The sequence below is a fragment of the Mesoplodon densirostris genome, chromosome 7, assembly GCF_025265405.1.
Source record: "Mesoplodon densirostris isolate mMesDen1 chromosome 7, mMesDen1 primary haplotype, whole genome shotgun sequence".
Classification (NCBI taxonomy): domain Eukaryota; kingdom Metazoa; phylum Chordata; class Mammalia; order Artiodactyla; family Ziphiidae; genus Mesoplodon; species Mesoplodon densirostris.
In genome coordinates this window covers 47746311-47765859 of record NC_082667.1, presented here as the reverse complement: position 1 = coordinate 47765859, position 19549 = coordinate 47746311, and the positions used below count along the sequence as shown (strand labels likewise).

At 39.9% G+C, this 19549-nt stretch overlaps 1 protein-coding gene across 1 annotated transcript in view; it reads left to right on the top strand.

The window, feature by feature from the left end:
• Window positions 1-61: 61 nt before the first annotated feature.
• The window catches only part of CCDC83 (coiled-coil domain containing 83), a 40430-nt gene continuing 20942 nt past the window's right edge, over window positions 62-19549 (top strand). Inside the window, 5 exon segments of the mRNA XM_060105121.1 lie at window positions 62-156; window positions 5034-5118; window positions 11281-11442; window position 12931; window positions 14641-14808. Of these exon segments, the coding sequence (XP_059961104.1) occupies window positions 62-156; window positions 5034-5118; window positions 11281-11442; window position 12931; window positions 14641-14808 (511 nt within the window).

Below are 19549 nucleotides of genomic sequence, written 5' to 3'. Positions count from 1 at the left end.
TATTTTTTCTTCCTATGTCTCTTTTTTAAACAGGTATTCTTCTTTCTAGTTAAGCAACACAATGGAAAACACGTCGAAAACAAATAAAAAGGATATTCAAGACGGACTGCCAAAAGAAGTCAAATTGCCTATCGGTGAAGCACTTCTCGACTATCAGTAAGCTTAGATTATGAAATCCCAAAGTTCCCATACATAAGTGGCAATCATTGCTGCTAAGACTCATATGACTCCAATGGAAAATGAAGTGCTCAAAAGGTATCAAATAAGCTGGACTGGAGGTGGATTGGAGGCATAATTGCACTCTTGTGCTATGTGCATATTTTTTAAAGTTTTTGCACGTTGACTATAACACAAGCCAAGCAGTAGCTATGAAACAGCATTCATAAATGGGTTTTGGCTCCCTCCCTCCCTTCATTGTATTATTGGTCACTCCTCCACATATATACAGCAGCTTGCAGGCTTACCTCTTCAAATACAGCATAGAATAGTTAGTGTACATTTATAGAAGAGTAAAAGAGGACATTTCTTTATTTTTTTATTTCTAGACATTCCAATTTGCATTATCCCCAAATGCCTGTAGATCAAATCCAAGTGATTTAGAGAGAATTTTTTTTTTTTTTTTTTTTTTTTTTTTTTTTTTTTTTTTTTGGCGGTACGCGGGCCTCTCACTGCTGTGGCCTCTCCCGTTGCGGAGCACAGGCTCCAGACGCGCAGGCTCAGCGGCCATGGCTCACAGGCCTAGCTGCTCCGCGGCATGTGGGATCTTCCCGGACCGGGGCACAAACCCATGTCCCCTGCATCGGCAGGCGGACTCTCAACCACTGCGCCAGCAGGGAAGCCCCGAGAGAATTATTTTTAATAAGAATATTTCTTAATGTCTCTGTCCCAGGAGATGGAGACAAAAGTAGGGGTGATACATATCCTGTATTTATGTTTTATCCAACTAACAGAGAGGAAACCCCTTGAGAGCTTTTGAACCTCAACTTTGGGCCCAGGGTAGGTGTTTTAATGTGTAACGCTTAGGGAGTGAGTGAATAAGTGTCAGTCTTTTTTCAAATAAGAATGTACTTCATGCATATTGAACAAGTATTTGAATGTTTACCAAATACAAGGCAAGTGCTGGGCACTGGAGGACACAGTGAAGAGGACCACATGGTCCCTGCCCTAACGAAGCATGGGAGATGGACATTAAATACCTAGTCCAGTCTTTTTTAAAAATTACAGAGCTCTAAATAAGATTCTATGAAAGAAAAGTGTAGGGTGCTGGGTAACGGTGTAACTGAAGGACTTGAAATAGATCAGGAAAAGCTTGTTTGAGGAAGCAATGTTGAGCTAACCTCTGAAAGAGGAACAGGTGTTAAGCAGACATAGAGTGATGGACAGAAGGCTTATGGAAAAGAGGCTGGGGAAGTGAGAAATGGCAGAGTGAGGGAGAGAGGGCAGAGCAGACTCTGGGGGTTTAGGCAAGGGTCAGAGACGCAGACCCCTGTGGAACACTTGGGCTTTGGAAATGGGAAGCCATTTATTGGAGGGCAACAAGGTTGAAAGTCAGGAGTCCACACTGCTGGTGACTAGGCCTTTGTTTAAGAGAATTGTTTTTAACAACATTCAGGGAAAATCCATCTCCCTGCAAGACTCCAAATCTATTCATAGGTTCTTTTTAGAAGATAGTGAGTGAAAGGGTCAGAACACTGAGAGGGGAACATCCATGGGAAGGGACTTCTAACGAAGTTCCCTTTATTTTCTAGATAACAATTAAGTGATGACCAGATTGTACTCATTTCTCAGCATAACTGAAAACTTCGCTCATCTTGTCTTAGCAGAGGTGGACAAAAAGTCCAGCTCTGTGATTACAATCTGGTCTCTAATCTGCTTCCACGGCTCACAGTGATGACATCCAATTACAGCTCCTTCTCTCTCTTCTGGGTCAACCAGAGGGCAGTCTTTCTCCTCTTTAACAGAGGTTTACAAAGAGGCACACGTTTAAAAATTCTCATGATCTAGTGAGAGACACAAGTTGAACATTCCCATGCTTTTGTTCTCTTTCCTTCGTTAAAACTAAATAAATAATCTCATGGACTGGAACAGCCTAGGCCTTACTGTGCTCTTCTGGTGACGCTTTACTCATTCCGTGTGTTCTGAGGTGACAGGACTTTTGTCACATGACAAATAGCCAGGACACCTCCCTCCACCATCTGAGGAAGGATTATTCAAGGGTCCCCTGGCAGCATCTTATATTTCTCTTATACAATCTCAGCTCCTGACAAAGAGCTGAGGGCACACAGTAGGTAGTCAATTCTAAACAGTTAACTTAAAAAAAATCTATCTCAAGAAAATAAAGTCATGAACCTATATGGTTGTTTGTGAAAAGCTGAGACTGCCAATGTCAAACCTATAGATCATCTCTTAGTCTCCCCCAACCCCTTATCCTCAGGGATTACGTTCCTAGACTCCCAGTGGGTGCCTGAAATCACAGATAGTACTGAACCCTTTATATACTATGTTTTTTCCTATACATATATACCTATGATAAAGTTTAATTTATTAATTAGGCACAGTAAGAGATTAACAATAATAAATAATAATACAGTAGAACAATTATAACAATATACTGTATTAAAAGTGATGTGAATGTGGTCTTTCTCTCCCTCTCTCAAAATATCTTATTACATAATGCTAAATCTATAAAGTGATCATCTCTAGGTAATGGTGGTTTTAATTTTTTCCTTTATACTTATTCCCCCAAACCCAGTTTTCTACAATGAGTATGGACATAGATATAGAAATAGGTGTGGATATAGTTGTGGGTTTAAAAAGTAGATAAAATTACAGATTCTTTTTTGGAATCCAAATTTGTTTTCTTGCTCAGAATTTTCAATGAAATTGCATGGAAGAAGGAAGCTGACACATTACTATATTGACTCAAATACTCAATAAACAACCTGTAATAAAAATAGAAAAGAGTTTTATTCAAGCCAAACTGAGGACTATAGCCCAGGAGACACAGATTCAAGAAGCACTTGAATTATGTTCCACTGACTATGAAAGGGGGAGGCTTATATAGGCAAAAAACCACAGTTACACGTTGTTTGTCAAGAATTAGGATTGGAGCTCGCAAGAAGTAAGGGTGCTTGTTAAGCAAGGATTGGTTGGGGTCCAAAATCATCACATAGTTATAAGGGGAGACCTTGAGACCATAAGGTTGCAGCTGGCAGCTGCTGGCAGATATCGTTTTGAAAACATCTGGTGGTGTCTTTGAGTTTGATACAGTTCAGAAAATTCAGGTTGTCAGGAATGTATGTGAAACCACATCCACAATGACCACCCAACTCCGTTTTGAATGCCTGAACCATGGTTACTTCATTTTGATTTTTAAATGCATTCTTTTCTGTCATGGTTAAAGCAGATGTACAATGCATGTTTGACAGGCCACAGGCTGTTCTAGTTAGCATAAAGTTCAAGCCAAAGCATGTATAAGCCAGGATGACTTCCCCGTACCTCAATATGTGAACATTTCTTCCATCAACTAACATTTTAATAAGGAGGGAAGGGGCAAGGTGACACATTGCATTACTATTAATTTCATATCACTGTTCTTTAGAACAGTGTGATACCCTTTTCAAAGTACTTTATTGTATATTACCTCACTGGTTTATCATCCCATTTGCGTCAGCATTTAGTGTGACGTGTGGGTTACTAGGGCACTGAATAGATAAGGGAGATGTGAAAAGGAAAAATTATATGGAGAACAGTGAGGCTTGAATCCCCACAGTGGCTAATGGTGTGGAGCTCTGAGGCTCAGCTTCATCTGCGTCCTGGTCAACCCGTCTCTGAGGCCTGAGGAGGCTGAAATGAATTCCAAGAGGAGGCTAGGTGAAGTTACACCTGCAACTACCATATGCTCCAGAGGGGGCCTGATGAAGCAGCCAAAGCCTTTAGGGCCTCTTAGAATCCACCCCACCCCCAGACTTGCTGATGCCACTCAGACCTTTCTGAACTGCTTCCTGCAGGGGGAACACAAGACAAAGCCGTTGCTTGCTTCTAACTTCTCAGAGGGGAAAGGGTGGCAGGCTGAGGGTAGGGTTGCCAGACCTAGCAAATAAAAATACCAGGATGCCCAATTTAATTTTAATTTTGGATAAACAACAAATGACTTTTTAGTATAAGTGTGTCCCCTGCAATAGCTGGGCCTGAGACTGGATGTAGTCTCCAGCCTGGTCTTTGCACACTTAGGCATCCATCACCAAGGCAGGCTCTCGGCTGAAGCCAGGGAATCACTCTGTGAACCAGCCTGTTCAAAGATTCAGTTTCAACCAATGGAGACCACACACTTGTGATTCATTTATCTGCTTCCCCCAACCCATGCAGAAAATTGGGATCACCATATTTATAATTACAGAAATTATGTAAGTAATTAGCATGCATCTGCATAGGCTCTTTTCAGATAATTTTCATTTATAACATTTTATTTTTCCCCTTAAAAATGGGAAGTAGAGAAGGCTTGTTGGGTGTTAAAGAAATGTATTTGTGTCAAGAAAGAAGCTTTGAAAAATGAAAGAAAGAAAGAAAGAAGCTTTTACTATTTATAGAAGAGATGGTATACTAATGAACTTGAACCAGTAGGTCAGCCTGGTTTACCTTACTGTTTCAAGAAGCTGTGCTTGCCCCTGTAAGTTCTTTGTTTTGTCATTTTTGTATGAATGTTTTTGGAATTCTAGAAAACATGTTTTCTGGATGCCCTTTCCCTTTAAGCTGAATTATTTACAATGAGAAAGTATAAAAATTATAACTATAAAATACAAATGGGGATTGATTTTTTTAAAACTTGAAGTTATCTCTCTAATACATATTTTAGTGAGTAAAATGTACTCAGAAACACAAAATCACTTAAGATTCTTATCCCTAAATGGGTCTTTATAATATGTTTGATACTTTATTTCAATTCAAATTAATTTAGATTAATTTTTTAATTTTATCTCATTAGTTTTTCCTAAGGCAAATAATCGTAAAATACATCTTGTCTTTGTTATCAGCTGTCAAATAAAGGAAAATGCAGTAGAACGATTCATGGCTCAAATAAAGAAAATTAGAGAAAAGAACCAAAAATATCATGAAAGAGTAAGTATAAAATTTAAAGCCACTATCTAGTCATTAAACATTTACACAAATGCTTTAAAAAATTGTGAGTTATGATGAAATGAATTCTAGGAAATTATCTTCTTTAGCCCTTGGAGTTGATAAATTTCTACTATATTTAAATATATTTTTGTACATGGGAGACAAGAGGATACTGCTGTTCTTATTATATTAATTATAATGTCAAAGGAAGTCATCTTGAATTGTGTTATTTAGATCATGTGGACACTGAATCTTATGTTGAAAATTTTAAAGCTCTGCAACCACATTTATCTTTTAATTTCTTATTTAACCACACTATAAAACATTGGTTCTCTATTTTAAATTTCTGTATCTGTTTTCCCTTAGATTTTCAGAGTGTGTGCATATGTAAATATTATCTGAAAAGTACAATCTTGGTTGTTAAAATGACTAATTTATTGTTTAAGTGATTTATTTTTATGAAATTAGAATAAAACGACTCTCAAAGGGGTGCTGTATATGACTATCAGGACCAACAGAAATAAAGTTGGGAAGCAGTAAATGATAACACATACAACTTAGCCCTTAAGGGGTCTCATGAGTGAGGAAATACTGAGGGTGTCTGCTATTAAAACATTTATTTTATATGTACCCTGAAATTTCCACACTTGTTTTATTTGGCTTTTGTCTAAAAAGACTATATCTACAAATTTTAACAGAATTTGGGTCAGAGACCTAAATTTGCATCCTGACTGTACAACTTACTGCTGATGTCATTTTGGCCAAACTGGTGTAAGCCTCAATTTCCCCCTTGTAAAATGAGGATTCCTGTCTTCCTTATAGGGTGAATTTGTTCATTTGTTCAGCAAATATGTATTGGACAAGAAAAGCCCTGGTGGTGATGTAACTGTGACCCTGACACTGTCATGATTCTGAAGAATCAGTCACTTGAAATAGGACCTAAGAAACTGAAAGTCTGTGGATGAGAGTGGAAAGGGGAAGTCTGGCTTAGGCACTTGGAGGCAGGTTCCACATGATGTGATTCCAGAGCACATGAGAGTGAGCCACCATCAAGGGACCAATGCACATCCCCTAGTGGTCAACATGGGAACTCCCAGGCCAGCTTTGGGATTTCCATTTGGTTGCGGAAAGGACAACAGATCAGGACTAAGGAATCACTTTCCCATAACCCATCAATTGGAGCCAGAAACAAAGTTCTTGTTTCCATGAGGATTAGCTCAAGAATGCGATAGGTCTAAGTCTGCTCTTGGAGTCATTACTGGACCCAGCAGTGAGGAGCATGGTAATGCAGACTCTAGCTCAACCATATGTATTTATTTCTTTCCATTTATGCTGCTATTGCCACAGTTTAAGCCACCATCATCTCTTACCCATCCTTCCTCTAACCAGTACATTTTCCACAGTGCAACCGGAATTACCCTTGGAATACGGTAAACTTTGGTGCTTAAAACCCTGCAGTGGCTTCCTACTGCATAGAAAGTAAAATCCATAGTCCTTCAAGGCCCTGCAAAAGCTGACCTCTGCTCACCTCTCCAGTCTTTTCTCCAGCTGCCCCACCCTTTGCTTACCCCTGCTTCTTTTGAATATTAGAAAACCCAATCTTTTTCTTACTATGGTACCTTTACAACAAAAAGGCTGTTTCCTCTTCCCGAAATGCTCTTCTCTTGGCTAGCCCCTGTTCATTCCCCCCATCTGAGCTAGGATGTTGTGTAAAAATATTTCTCCATTATTCAGTTGAAAGCCCTTTAGGCAGCAGCAATCAAATCTTATCTTTGTTTCTCCAGAAAGGCCCAGCATGAGTAGATGTTCAACAAATATATGTTGAGTTGATTCACACAAACACCAGTGGGAGGAAAAAAATTTCTGAGGTCAAAAAATATCTGAGGTCACAGATATTTAAATTGCTAAGTTAAACATGACTCATGAGCAAGATATATTTTTCTCTTCAGTTATGTCGAAATCGAAAATGCCCCTCTTCCTTCCTACCCATCATCTCTTCCTATGTGTTTAGTTCTGTTTAGATGTTTATTATCTTTCTTTCTCTGTTTGCATTCATTGCTCCACTACATCATTAGATATTTCATAGTTCAGTGTGTCCACATCCATCCTTACTTCCCGACACATACTTTCACTCCTGCTATTCCCCTACAACCACTCTAGCAAAAGTTGTTAATGACCAGTTAGCCAGGTTCAATGGACTCTTTGTAGTCCTTTCTTTACCCCTTACTCCTTCAGCAGTCACTCCTGTCATCTTGAAACTCTTTTTCCTTTGGGTTCCAGGATATCACTCTTAAATTTCCTTCTACTTCTCTGATCATTTCTTCTTGGTTTTCATTGTTTTTTTTTTTTTTTTTTCCTAGAACCACCCTTTAATTAGGGTATTTATCAAGGTTCTGATCTCAATCCTTCTCTTTCACTCCAAACTCTCTCTGGATCATCTTATTTAACATCATGGCTTCAAATGCCATCTTCATGGTGATACTTCTCATATGTATATGTGACAGAATTCATAATCCTATTGAAAGGGTTCCCGACCCAATTCCAACTTGTATGTGTGGAGGTTTCCTCTCACCAGCAAGAGAATCTCAGACACAAACAGGGTGTCTGAGAGTTCAGCTCAACTCTGACACTACCTACCAGGAGATAGAATCAGATTCCACAGGTAAAGGGCTCAGTCCCACAAGACCACCCTCCACTTCAGACGCCAGCTGCAAGTCCAGGTTGTTATTTGTGCTTCTGACCGACTGGCTATAAATCAGAGGCTCGCACAACCCCTTCCTCAGTTTCAATTAATTTGCTAGAATGGCTCCCAGAACTCAGGAAAACCCATTCACTCACTAGATTACTGACTTATCATAAAAAGGATATTAAAGGATATGAATCAAAATCAACAGCCAGATGAAGAGATACATAGAGCAAAGTCCTAAACAAAGGAGTTTCTGTCCTTATGAAGCTTGGGGCCTAGCACAGTGTCACATGGAAGCTCTCTCAAAAAGGACCAAAAGACGCTCCTTTTTCTGGTTTTAATGGAGGCTTCATTACATAATCATGATTGACTAAATCATTGGCCAATAGTGGCTCATTCAACCTTAAGTCCCTCTACCTTCCCCGGAAATCAGGGGGAGGGAATGAAAGTTCCAACCCTCTAATAACTTGGTTGGTTCTCCTGGCAACCAGGCCCCTTCCCTCTCTCCCCACCTGTGGGATTCAAAAGTCACTTTCATTAACATAAACCCAATTGTGATGGCAGAAATTCCAAGGGTTTTGGGCACTGTGGACCAGGAACTATGGGTGAAAACCAAATATAGCTAAGAAATATGTTTTAGTCATCTGAATGACCAAATAAATATATTTTTATAGATTACAATATCACAACTATACACTAAAAAAAAAAATTTAAAAACTGGTGAAATCCAAATAAAGTCTCTAGTTCAGTTAACAACATTGTACCAATGTCAATTTGCTGGTTTTGATACTGTACTATCATTAGATAAGATGTTATCATTGGGGAAAGCTGGGTGAATAGTAGATGGCCACTGTGTGTCCTATTTTGGCAACTTCTATTCTTGTTCTTGTGAGTCTTAAAAAGTTTTAAAAAAGGCCATGAGATGGCCTTATAACAAAACAAAATTAATCCTTTCTTTGTAGCTTAATTACTAAATTTCTTTTCTTCTATTTTATAATGTAATAATTATTCTTACCTCAAATAATAAATGTACTTCACTTCATAAGATAAATGTCATTTTTTAGCATATTGGTGGATATATTTAAATAAATTTTATTTTGGTATGTAGCTCAAAATAATTTTTCAGACATAGCAAATTTTATAACAAACATTGTCAAACACATTTCCTTTCTATTTGAAATTCATACAGGATTTGGGAAGTTTAATATAGATGTTATTAAATTTATATATATGCTCTATACATGCATGTGGCCTTTTAAATTCCCAGGACTATGTCAGAGCTTTCAAAGCTCTCTATGGACATCTCATCTGCAGCTTTCTTTTAAAGTTTTTTTGTCAGCTTGTTGTTTACCTCAACTTTTATTACTGCCTCAGGGAGCTGTAATGTTCAACAATTGTTGATTGTTTTTGACCAACATCAATCTGGGAAAAGGCTGGTCGCACATTGGGTAAGCTCTGACTCAGGTCAAATAAAGACAAGGTTTCCCAGTGGGATTTTCCAGGGAATTACCAGATAGGTCAAATAATGACTGTTATTTGAGAACTGGGCTTTGGAAGAGTTCTGTTCCCCTCACTTCTCTTCCTGACCCTCAACCCCAGGCTGCTAAGTTGCTGTTTTTTACCATAACCATGGGGATTTTGGTTCTTAGAGCAAGGTAAAATGCCACAAAGCTCACTGTCCTTACCAAAATTCATTTTTCTTGAATAAACACTCCCTGGAAGTTACTGCAAAGCCTTTAATTTCAAGAGTTCTGAAAAGTTGATTCTGACAATTTTTGCCAACTTTTTCTCATTGCTTTTATGAAGCAGAGGATTTTCAGAAGTCTTACTCCAACATTCCTGCTTACATCACGCCCAATATTTTACACAGAAGGAAAGAGATTCAGTTTTCAGATATATCATATTATGAACCCTTCGGTACTAAAAATTCTTCAGAGACAGAATTATGATACTTTAGAATATTACAAATAAAAGATCAGAGAAGTTAAACCACCGAATTTTGAATATCATATCTTTTTAATCTTTATTTCCATTTTTTTAAATCACTCAAAGCCTGTCCAGTCCCAGTCTTTTTTTTTTTTTTTGCCTATATTTCTCAATACTGAGCATCATCATAAAGTTAATTGTCTGTTGCTTTCTTTCAGCTTATCAAAGTTTTAAATTAAAATTCTAATGCACTGAAATGGCAATAATGTCACGCAGCCTGTGGAATAACTTAAAGAGCACTAAGGTTACATAATCCTGTCCAGGGAGTTTACTAAACTAGAAATCAAATTTTTCAGCCCTCAACTTTAAAGTTTGTTGGATTCAGTGTTAAAGAATTGAGTTTTAGTAGGCCATAGCACTATCAATAAATCACAGATATTTGGATTACCTGAAAGAAGTTTGCTACCCGAACTATGGGTTGTGGGCCAGCAGGGTTGGCACCAGCTGGAGCTTATCAGAAGTGCAGAATTGCAGGCTTCATACCAAACTTACTGAACCAGAATCTGCATTTTAACAAGGTCCCCAAGTGTTGTGTATACACATTGAAGTTTGAGAAGCACTGGCCCAGAGAATCAATTTTGGGAAAGAAAATACTCTTACAGTAGAGTATCCATGTAGGTTAAGAGGATAAAAGACATAAATATCAGAAATAAAATGTTGAAAAAAGCTATAGTAAAGAGAATGTTAAATTACAGGAAAAATAATTTTTAAAATAAGTATTAGAATATTTTAAGTATATGCATTTCATTAGGTTTAAGAAATTGAAGGAGAGACACCAGGGAAGTGAGGATTAAAACTTAAAGGGAGGCTAAGAAAATTACAAGGAAAAGGTATTAAGTTCACACACAGTAAAATATCTCTACATATACATAATAAGCTAGCAAGGGCAAGAATAAACTCTAAGTTGATTAAGTAAGAAACTTGGAAACATAGGTGGGATATTCACAAAAGGAACACAGTCCATACTTCAGGTGTGGAGTATTGAAATAGTAACCATCACCCCAGAACAAGAGAATTAGGGTCATTTGTGAGAAAAACAAAGAATAATGTAAATTCCACAAGAGCAATACTTTTGTCTATTTTGTTCACTGATATATTCCTAGTGTCTAGAAGACTACCTGGCATATGGTAGATGCCCCATAAATATTGACTAAATGAACGATGTTTCCTAGAAAAGAAAGGTGTTTGTGGGAGTTGAAGAAACTGACCTCTGAAATCTAATTTTAATGTTCACCGATCCTATGATAGGGTGATAGACTGGCAGATTAATAACGCAGGTTTTAATATGTAACTTTCTCTTCAGTGATTACTGTATTGATGGGTTTAATTTTGAGTCTTCCATATTCCTTATGTTCTTTAGAGATATTATTGAATAACTTATTTCATTAAATATCTCTCATTTTGCAAACCTCAATGTGTAACTCTATTTGAGGGAAATCAATGGAAATACTTCAGCAGATGTAATTAACAACTGTTGATATTCATGACAGAATAAACGCTTAAAGGATGAACAGATTTGGCACATAAGGAACCTACTAAAGGAACTGAGTGAGGAGAAGTCAGAGGGATTAGCAGTTGTAACAAGAGAGGAAGTTGAAAAAGCAATGAAGGAAAAATGGAAGTTTGTAAGAGACCAGAACAAAACTTGAAAGGTGATTTAGAAACTTAGAAAATTATCATAAAGCTGTATCAAGTTATTTCTTGAATGTATTAATGCTTTTGTCTCCTAATATGTTCAAAAGGCTGTGAACACATTTCAAATGACATCATCACCACAACCACAAACACATATAAGTAAGTGGACGAGAGAGGGAAATAAAGTGGGCAGAGATACTGAAGCCAAGCGAGGAGGAGGAGTAAGGTCAGTGATCAAAAACAAAGACAGGGCTTCCCTGGTGGCGCAGTAGTTGAGAGTCCGCCTGCTGATGCAGGGGACACGGGTTCGTGCCCCGGACCGGGAGGATCCCACATGCCGCGGAGCGGCTGGGCCTGTAAGCCATGGCTGCTGGGCCTGTGCGTCTAGAGCCTGTGCTCCGCAACGAGAGAGGGCACAGCAGTGAGAGGTCCGCGTACCGCAAAAAAAAAAAAAAAAAAAAAAAAAAAATCCTAGCCCTTCATCATAAACATGCTGCTCAGATTTCTAAAACTTTTGCCAGAACCTCTATAAATACCATCTCAGCTAGGAAGCTGGAAAACAAGGGAGAGACTTGAGTGCTCTCAGGAAGCAGTATTAGAATCTGAGAGGCGAAAAAAGGAACTAGATTTTCTTGAGTTTCCCCAAGCATTTTAGAGAGCCTCCTTACCCAAGCGCTTGGCACAGAGCAGGCATTCCATTTGTAGATATTTGTTATTTTGAAAGAAATAGTTACCAACACCAAAGGTCAATCAGCACATTTCATTTTTAGGGGGTCTCTAAAACTTTCCCATAAGCATCCTCCTGCCAAGTCCCTGTGTGGGCAACAGTGATGTCATGAGGTGGTAGATGTATTTTCTGGTCTGGCTCCTGTCTAGGAGAGTTCTGCTTATGTTTGGAAGGAATGCTTTAAGAAGTCACACCCTTGAGATGGGTGTGAGACCAAAGCAGATACTTAGATGTGCTCACTAAACTGCCTTCAGTGGGAATGGGCCCGGTTAGTTAAGGTGTGCCTGTCTGTGGTTTGGGCTGAGTGCTGGGGTATGTGTGTCCTACAGGACTGGGGACGTGCTGGGTGACTAAGAACAGGAGGGCTGGGCATGTGCAGTGGTCCAAGGAAGAAAGAAGCCCACAGATGCTGAAGAAGAGAGGGAAAGAAAGAACAGATGTGTCTACAAAGGATCCCTGAGGCAGTGACATTTAGTACCAAGTAGTCAGTCACTTTCAACTCAATTTGGTCCGTGGAGCAGCAGCTGGAGCTTCACCTGGCAGCTTGTGATAGTACAGAACCTCAGGCCCCCATCCGGACCTGCTGAATCAGAATCTGCATTTGGATGGGAGCCTAGGGGAGTCCTGTGCACAGTAAAGTTTGAGAGGTGCTGACAAAACTCCCTTCTTCCAATGTTTAGTTAGGACTCTTTCAGTTCCAAGGATAAAAATCCAATCCAAACTAGTCCAAGCATAAAGAAGATGTTAATTTTTTCATGTAACCAAACAGAAAAGGCAGGGTGCTACTGACGTGGACCCAGAGCCTCACATGCTGTCAGATCTCAGCAGTTTTTTTGTTAATTTCCCTCTTGCCCCCCTCTCTCCCCCTGCATCACCCTCCCTCTTTTTTCCCACCTCCTCCCCCTCCACCCACTGCTCCTCTTATGCGTCTTCTCTCTCTGCCTTCCCCCTGAAAGTTGGCTCCTTTTTCTGAGAATGTTCTCCCCGTGAGGCTGGAATTCTGACCAGAGACACCTCTGAACTTACATCCTTATAACCTCAAAGTGGAGACAAAAGAGACATGTTTTCCAGCAGTCAAAATATTTCTAGGGGAGGACTCCGAGCATTTGCCCAGCTTGGGGCACCTGCTCAGCCCTGGACCAATCCCTAAAGCCAGGAGAAGGGGCGACTGTAATCGGTCTACTTATATGACAAGGGACAGGAGACATGTGTTACTAGAAGGGAAGGGAGAGAGGGGCTCTGGGAATGTAGAGCAACAGCCACTACACCCCCTTCTCTTTCAAAAGCTTCAGTGACATCAATCAACCCTCCCCACAAAGACTGAACATGGTGCAGGGCTGAGACAGCAACAGTCTGCCCACATCGGAGGACAGCTGATCACTGGGGTGCAGTGTTCTTAATTGTTTAATGATAATAACAAGTGCCATTTGTTAAGGGAGTTTAAAATATATTATCTTATATTCTTAATATATTAAGTATATATGAAAATATATGTATTAAAAATATATTATCATGTCTTGGAAAAAGACACGTCTGGAGTCCTTCTGGACCTTTGGACTGAAGAACACCTCTCTGGCCTGAATGGAATGCTTCAGTCATAAACATCGATTGAGCACCAACTAATTGCCAGACTCTGTGCTAAGTGCCAGGTTGACAGAGATGAATAAGATGTGGTCTTGCCCTCAGGGGCTCTCAAACAAGATGGTGCATGGTAGCAAGCCAAACTGCCACTCGGTTCATTGGACCTGGCTTTTTGTAATGCTGCCTTTTCCAGAATATTCAGCAGCATGATACTCAGCCTAAAGACTGAGTAGAATATCATGTGTAGGAAGTACACTAGGGCAAGCTGAAAGTTTATATGATTGAGAGGGCTCCATATTTGTACACACGTAACTGGGGAACTTATCTTTCACTCTGAAGTCTCACTGTGTGGGATTAGGGAAAGGCAGGTTATTATGACTATCATATGCTATCATTTCACACAAGGGAAGCTCAAACAATTGAACTTTAAATGATGGAATCAAACAACTTACCTACAAAAATGGTCGCCAAGTACTGTGGCAGGATGTTAAGTTGAAATCACTTTGCCCAGACACATAATGACCAGAAAAATGACAATTTACTAATAAAAAGTATACGCGACATAATATATTGTACAAAACAGGACACTTATCAAGCTATCACAGGCATAATTTAAGCTTGTGGGTCCCTAGGCATATAGGCTGATTTCATGTTACAGCTCTCAATCACAGCCCCAAACCACACAACTACTTTATAATTAGAAGTTTAATTTTACTTAGATTTTGAATCATGAGGGATAGATAAACAATAGTTTGAATAGTTTAGATTTCCCTAAATTATAGATATAAAATAGTATTTATGAGTTGATATTTTCATATCAGACCTTAACTTCACAAAAACAGATTGCAACATATAATGGTTGCAAGGACAATAGAAATGACGGAAAGTCTCGATTTTCTTTCAACAGATATGCGCATCCAAATAAATGACGCTGAGAAACTATTTCTTGAGAAACTCAGTGAGAAAGAATATTGGGAGGAGTACAAGAATGTAGGGAGTGAACAACATGCTAAACTCATTACCTCCTTACAGAATGACATCAACAGAGTTAAAGAGACTGCTGAGAAAATGTCAGGTCAGTTTCAAGAAAGCTGGTTCAGATTCAATAAAAAAATCTTTCAGAGGCAGACATTTGGTGGAAGAAAGAAACGGGTACCCCCTGAATCATCCGTTACTCTCAGCTGTCAGCACAAGCACTATGCGTCTAAGGATTAGGTGAAGGGAGGAAGTAAAGAAACTATCCCAGGACCACCTATGGAACTGAGAAGGGGAAGTAAAGGGATGGGAGTGTGTGCCTCTGTGTGTGTAGAAACCCTGCAACTGACTTTGAGAAAGAAGCTTCATTCAGTGGGTGGGTGTCTACCTGCGCTCACACCTGGGTCTGGGCCAATTCCACCAAGGTGGGAGGGTCCTGGGAAGGGGTTATATTAGAGAAGGAATTCACCTGAGGCAAGCTGAGGCAACCCACCCAGGCTGGACAACAGGAATCGTTATAGAAAAATGGCCAAGTGAATGCTAAGTTGCAGTCGGGGGAAAAAAACTGGAGAACAAACATGAGACAGGAAGTGAAGAGGGTATGGAGCAGGGTGGCCTCGGGCATAATGAATCTTACCTGGATCAGAGCTAGGAACCATGAAGCCAGCCAGCTGTCTGTCACTGAGGCATAGTGGCTTAAAAGAACACCAGACGCTCAGAGACAAGAAAGTCCTAGGGTAGAACAAACAGGAGAAATCTGGCCTGAAAGAACACTGTGGGTGGATGGCAGTTCTGAGCCCAGCTGGTAATGGTACCCTGTTTTGTGGAAGGAGCGTTCATTTGGGGTCATTCCCACTATCCCCTCTGAGGCTCTGTCCAGTCAGTCTGCTTCTAGACCAATTTTTATGTAAGTTTCTCAGCTCAGGGCCTCTGTACCACAGTGGTAGTGTAAATTTGACCCCAAATCAGTTACAGTTTTTCAAAAGGTTCTCCTCCCCAAAAGAAGAAAGTAAGAGTGACACCCTCCTACCCCTGTCAATCCCCCAGCCACTGAGATCCCTTCTCTAGACAAAAACACTATTACCAGTTCCTTATGTAACCTTTCAGAAAGAGTCCATGCATGTTTCAGTATGTACATATATGTCACAAGCAGCATGCCACAGATGCAATTTTTCACTTGCTCTTTCAGGTAACAATATGGACATCCTTATAGATGAGTACATATTAATACTTCCTCATCCTCCCAATGGCTACTTTGTTTTGTTGTACCATAATTTTTTAAAGTCCCCTACTCATAAGCATTTAGGTTGTTTCCCATCTTTTACTATTACAAATAATACTGCAGTGACTATCCTTACACAATCTCATTTTACTACGATGAATACCCTTGCATGTATGTAATTCCATTTATGTGTATCTCTAAAGGGAAATGGCTGGCCCAAACAGCCTATTCATTTTTACACTGATAGGCATGGCCCTACACAGAGGTTGTACCAAGTGTACTCCGGCTGGTGGTGGTGAGGATGTCTGTTTTCCCACTTCTTCAACAACAGGGGATGTGATCGACCTCTTTGTTCTTTGCCAGTCTTATAGGTAGAAAATGGTATCTCACTGTAGCTTTAATTTCCATTTCTCTTACTATAAGCAACAGTGAATATCTTTTTATAAGTTCAAGAACCATATGAATTTCCTTTCTGTTCACATCTTTGCCCATTTTTCTATCCTGCTGTGGAGCTCTTTACATTTCAAGGAAGTTAGCTCTTTAGCTGTGATATAAGATGCAAATATTTTTCCCATTTGTCATTAGTCTTTTATTTATGCAGTGTTTGTATGAGGAAATTTTATAGTTTTATAGTGCCCGATTTATCACTTTGATTTTATGATATCTGGTATTACAAATACATTCTCTAATATTTTCTTCTAGAATTTTTTATGGCTTCATTTTTATATTTAATCTCTGACTTTTTTGTGTGAGATAGGAAACCAACCTTATTTTTTGCCAGATGGCTTTCCAGTTGTCCCAATATCACCTATTAAATAAGCCATTTTTACCCTATGATCCAAAATGCTAACTTTATCATACTTTCATTTCCCATGTGTGTTTGGATCTCTTTCTGTCTTTTCTATTCTGTTCCATGGATCTATGTATTTGTGCAACAATACCACACTTTAAAACTTGTTACTGTTCTAGTATGTTTAAAATTTTTAAAATAATTTTTCCAGCATTCCTTTATTTTATGGTTTTTAAGTAGGAAGAGTGATCTTCTCATATAAACTTAACCCGTTATCCTGATTAGAAATTTGGATGATTTCTTTGAGCTGAAAATTTCATGCTATTGTATCCAACTTTGCAGTGGGGGTAATAACATTTATATGCTGCTGGTTGAGCCTCGGCGTATAGCCAGTTTTAAGTGTCATGGGATAATGGCTGTTATGGGCTTATCTTATTTGCCATTAGTTTTAGGCACTTCTCCTAACCATGCAGCAGCAATTCTGGCTGGGGATGATTAAAGCACCTTGGGGGCCACTAACTGGGCACAATGAATATGAGTAGAACTCCTAAATTAATTTATCTGAAGTCTTACTACCACCATCTCTTCTTTTCCTCTCACCTCTCTCCTTCTTCCATGACTTTTCTAGAATTCTCCTCCCACACCCATGATCATGGAGTTTGTGTTAGCTAGACTGCTTTAATTGCAAGGAACAAGTACTTTAGTAGAAAGGGGCTTTATTGTAAGTGAAACATGATATTAAAATGAAACTTTTTTAGTCTCAGTTTAAACCTGGTTGTCTATATAATGGATACCACATTTCAAAGTAAAGTGAGATATCGCCAGGCAGACTGCCAATATGATGAGGCAGAAAACTGGTTTCACACCTTCAACCACTGAATTCCAGTCTATAAAAGAAGTTGAGGAAGCCATGAAAAGACTGTTGGAAATAAGGAGACAGTTTTTGGAAAGAGCTCTTGGTGTGCTGTAAGTTGTACACAGTCCCCCAAAGGGGCAGGTGAAGGGTAATTCCTCCTTCATCTCAAATCAAGTCGGAAGGTCTTTAAAGGAAATTCTTCAGATTGTTCAACATGTGTTCCCTGCAGTTTGGGGTGGGGGCGGGGGGACATTGAGATCTAGTTTATGACTCATCCCTGAAAAAAATCTATGGGATAAGTGGCTGACTAGGAAACTGTTCTAACATCAGAGCAAAGAAGAGGTAGGCAGCTGCTGCCCTGGGCTGGGCCTGTGTCTTAGTCCATTTAGGCCTCTATAACAAAGTACCATAGACTGGGTGTCTTACAAATGACAGAAATTTATTTCTCACAGTTCTGGAGGCTGGGAAGTCAAGATCAAGTCACTGACAGATTAGGTGCCCAGTGAGAGCTTGCTTCCTGGTTCATCGATGCCTTCTTTTTGCTGTAACCTCACGTAGTGAAAGGGCGAGGCAACTCTCTGGGGTCTCTATCATAAGGGCACTAATTCCATGCATGAGGGTTCCATCCTCCTGACCTAATGATCACCCAAATACCAGTACATTGGGGATTAGGATTCAACCTAAGAATCTGGGGTGGGCGTGGGTGGGGAGTCACAGACTTTCAGCCTGTAGCAGCCTGCACTTCCAGAGTTTGTTGTGGCAAAGCGAGCAGGAGTGTTTCCTGTGGACCAATTGTGAAAGAGAGCTGGTACGCAGTCCTGTTAAATCTTGCCTGAGGGCTGATGAGAGGGGCCATGGTGCCCCCAAAGAGAAACAGAAGCCTGTCTATGTGGGAGGAAGGAGGAAACTGAGGCCCAAAGGTCAAAGGAAGAGTCATTAGCCAACCTCCAAGGGCAGTATTTCCCCTGTATCAAGGGCATGCAGGTGAAATATAACTAGCAATGGGGGAGGCAGTCCTCCGGAGAACCTACAAAAACCACCCCCAAGAGAGGAGAATCAATCTTAAAAGCTAACTAGACCCAGAAAATGGGACATCAGCTTGAGATAGTATCAGTCAAGTGAGTGCTTTCCTGTCCCTTTCCAGGCTCCCCTTCAGCCCCGAGGGAGAAGGCATAGAAGTTCAAGTCACAGGAAATGGTAGTAGGTTTAAGCTAGGAAGGGAACAGCCATAACTTTAAATGAAGCTTAACATTTCGATTATTATAAAGACTAGACATATTAATTTCTGATTGGAAGATATTTTGTTATCACAAAGGAACCAGAAAAGTCATAGGATTGCCATGTATCTTACTGAGAGCTACTAGCCTCACAGTATGAATTTTAAAGGCAAGAGAGAAAAATAAGGTTTCTTGATGTCCCATGATCATGTTTGTTGGATGTAACACTTGTACTGAAGAATGGGAGGACTGAAGATGGAAACAGAAGGCCATCAGATCAGTGGTGGCTCTAGGGATGCTCCTCCCTACATTTGTCACTCATGGTCTGTGACTGTCCCTCTTGTGCCACCTCTGCTTTGCTCTTTGTGCCGGTCCCCATTCTCTTCTTGCTTCTCACAGACCAATTCTTGCAGTATTCTCCAACCCAGGTTCTGAAAAGAGCCAGTGTGATCACCTACCTAGTCAAAGGTGACAAAAGACCTTCATCCATGCCTCCTCATGGGTCATCAGTTGGCCCCAGCACAAACCATTCTTTGGTCAGCTGTCCAACCTATCTTATTCAGTAGCCACCCTGAGCCCTGGGGGCATGGGGAGGAAGAACCTGGAGCTGCTTCCCTGAACTTCAGCTAGAAGGAGATGTCGGGATATTGGGTGTAAAAAACACAGTCGCTGATATAACCAGGACAAGGCTCTTTCTCTCTCAATAAAAGGAAAGGGAACCTTAGATTAGGCCCAGGAACAGAGAAAGTATGGGGT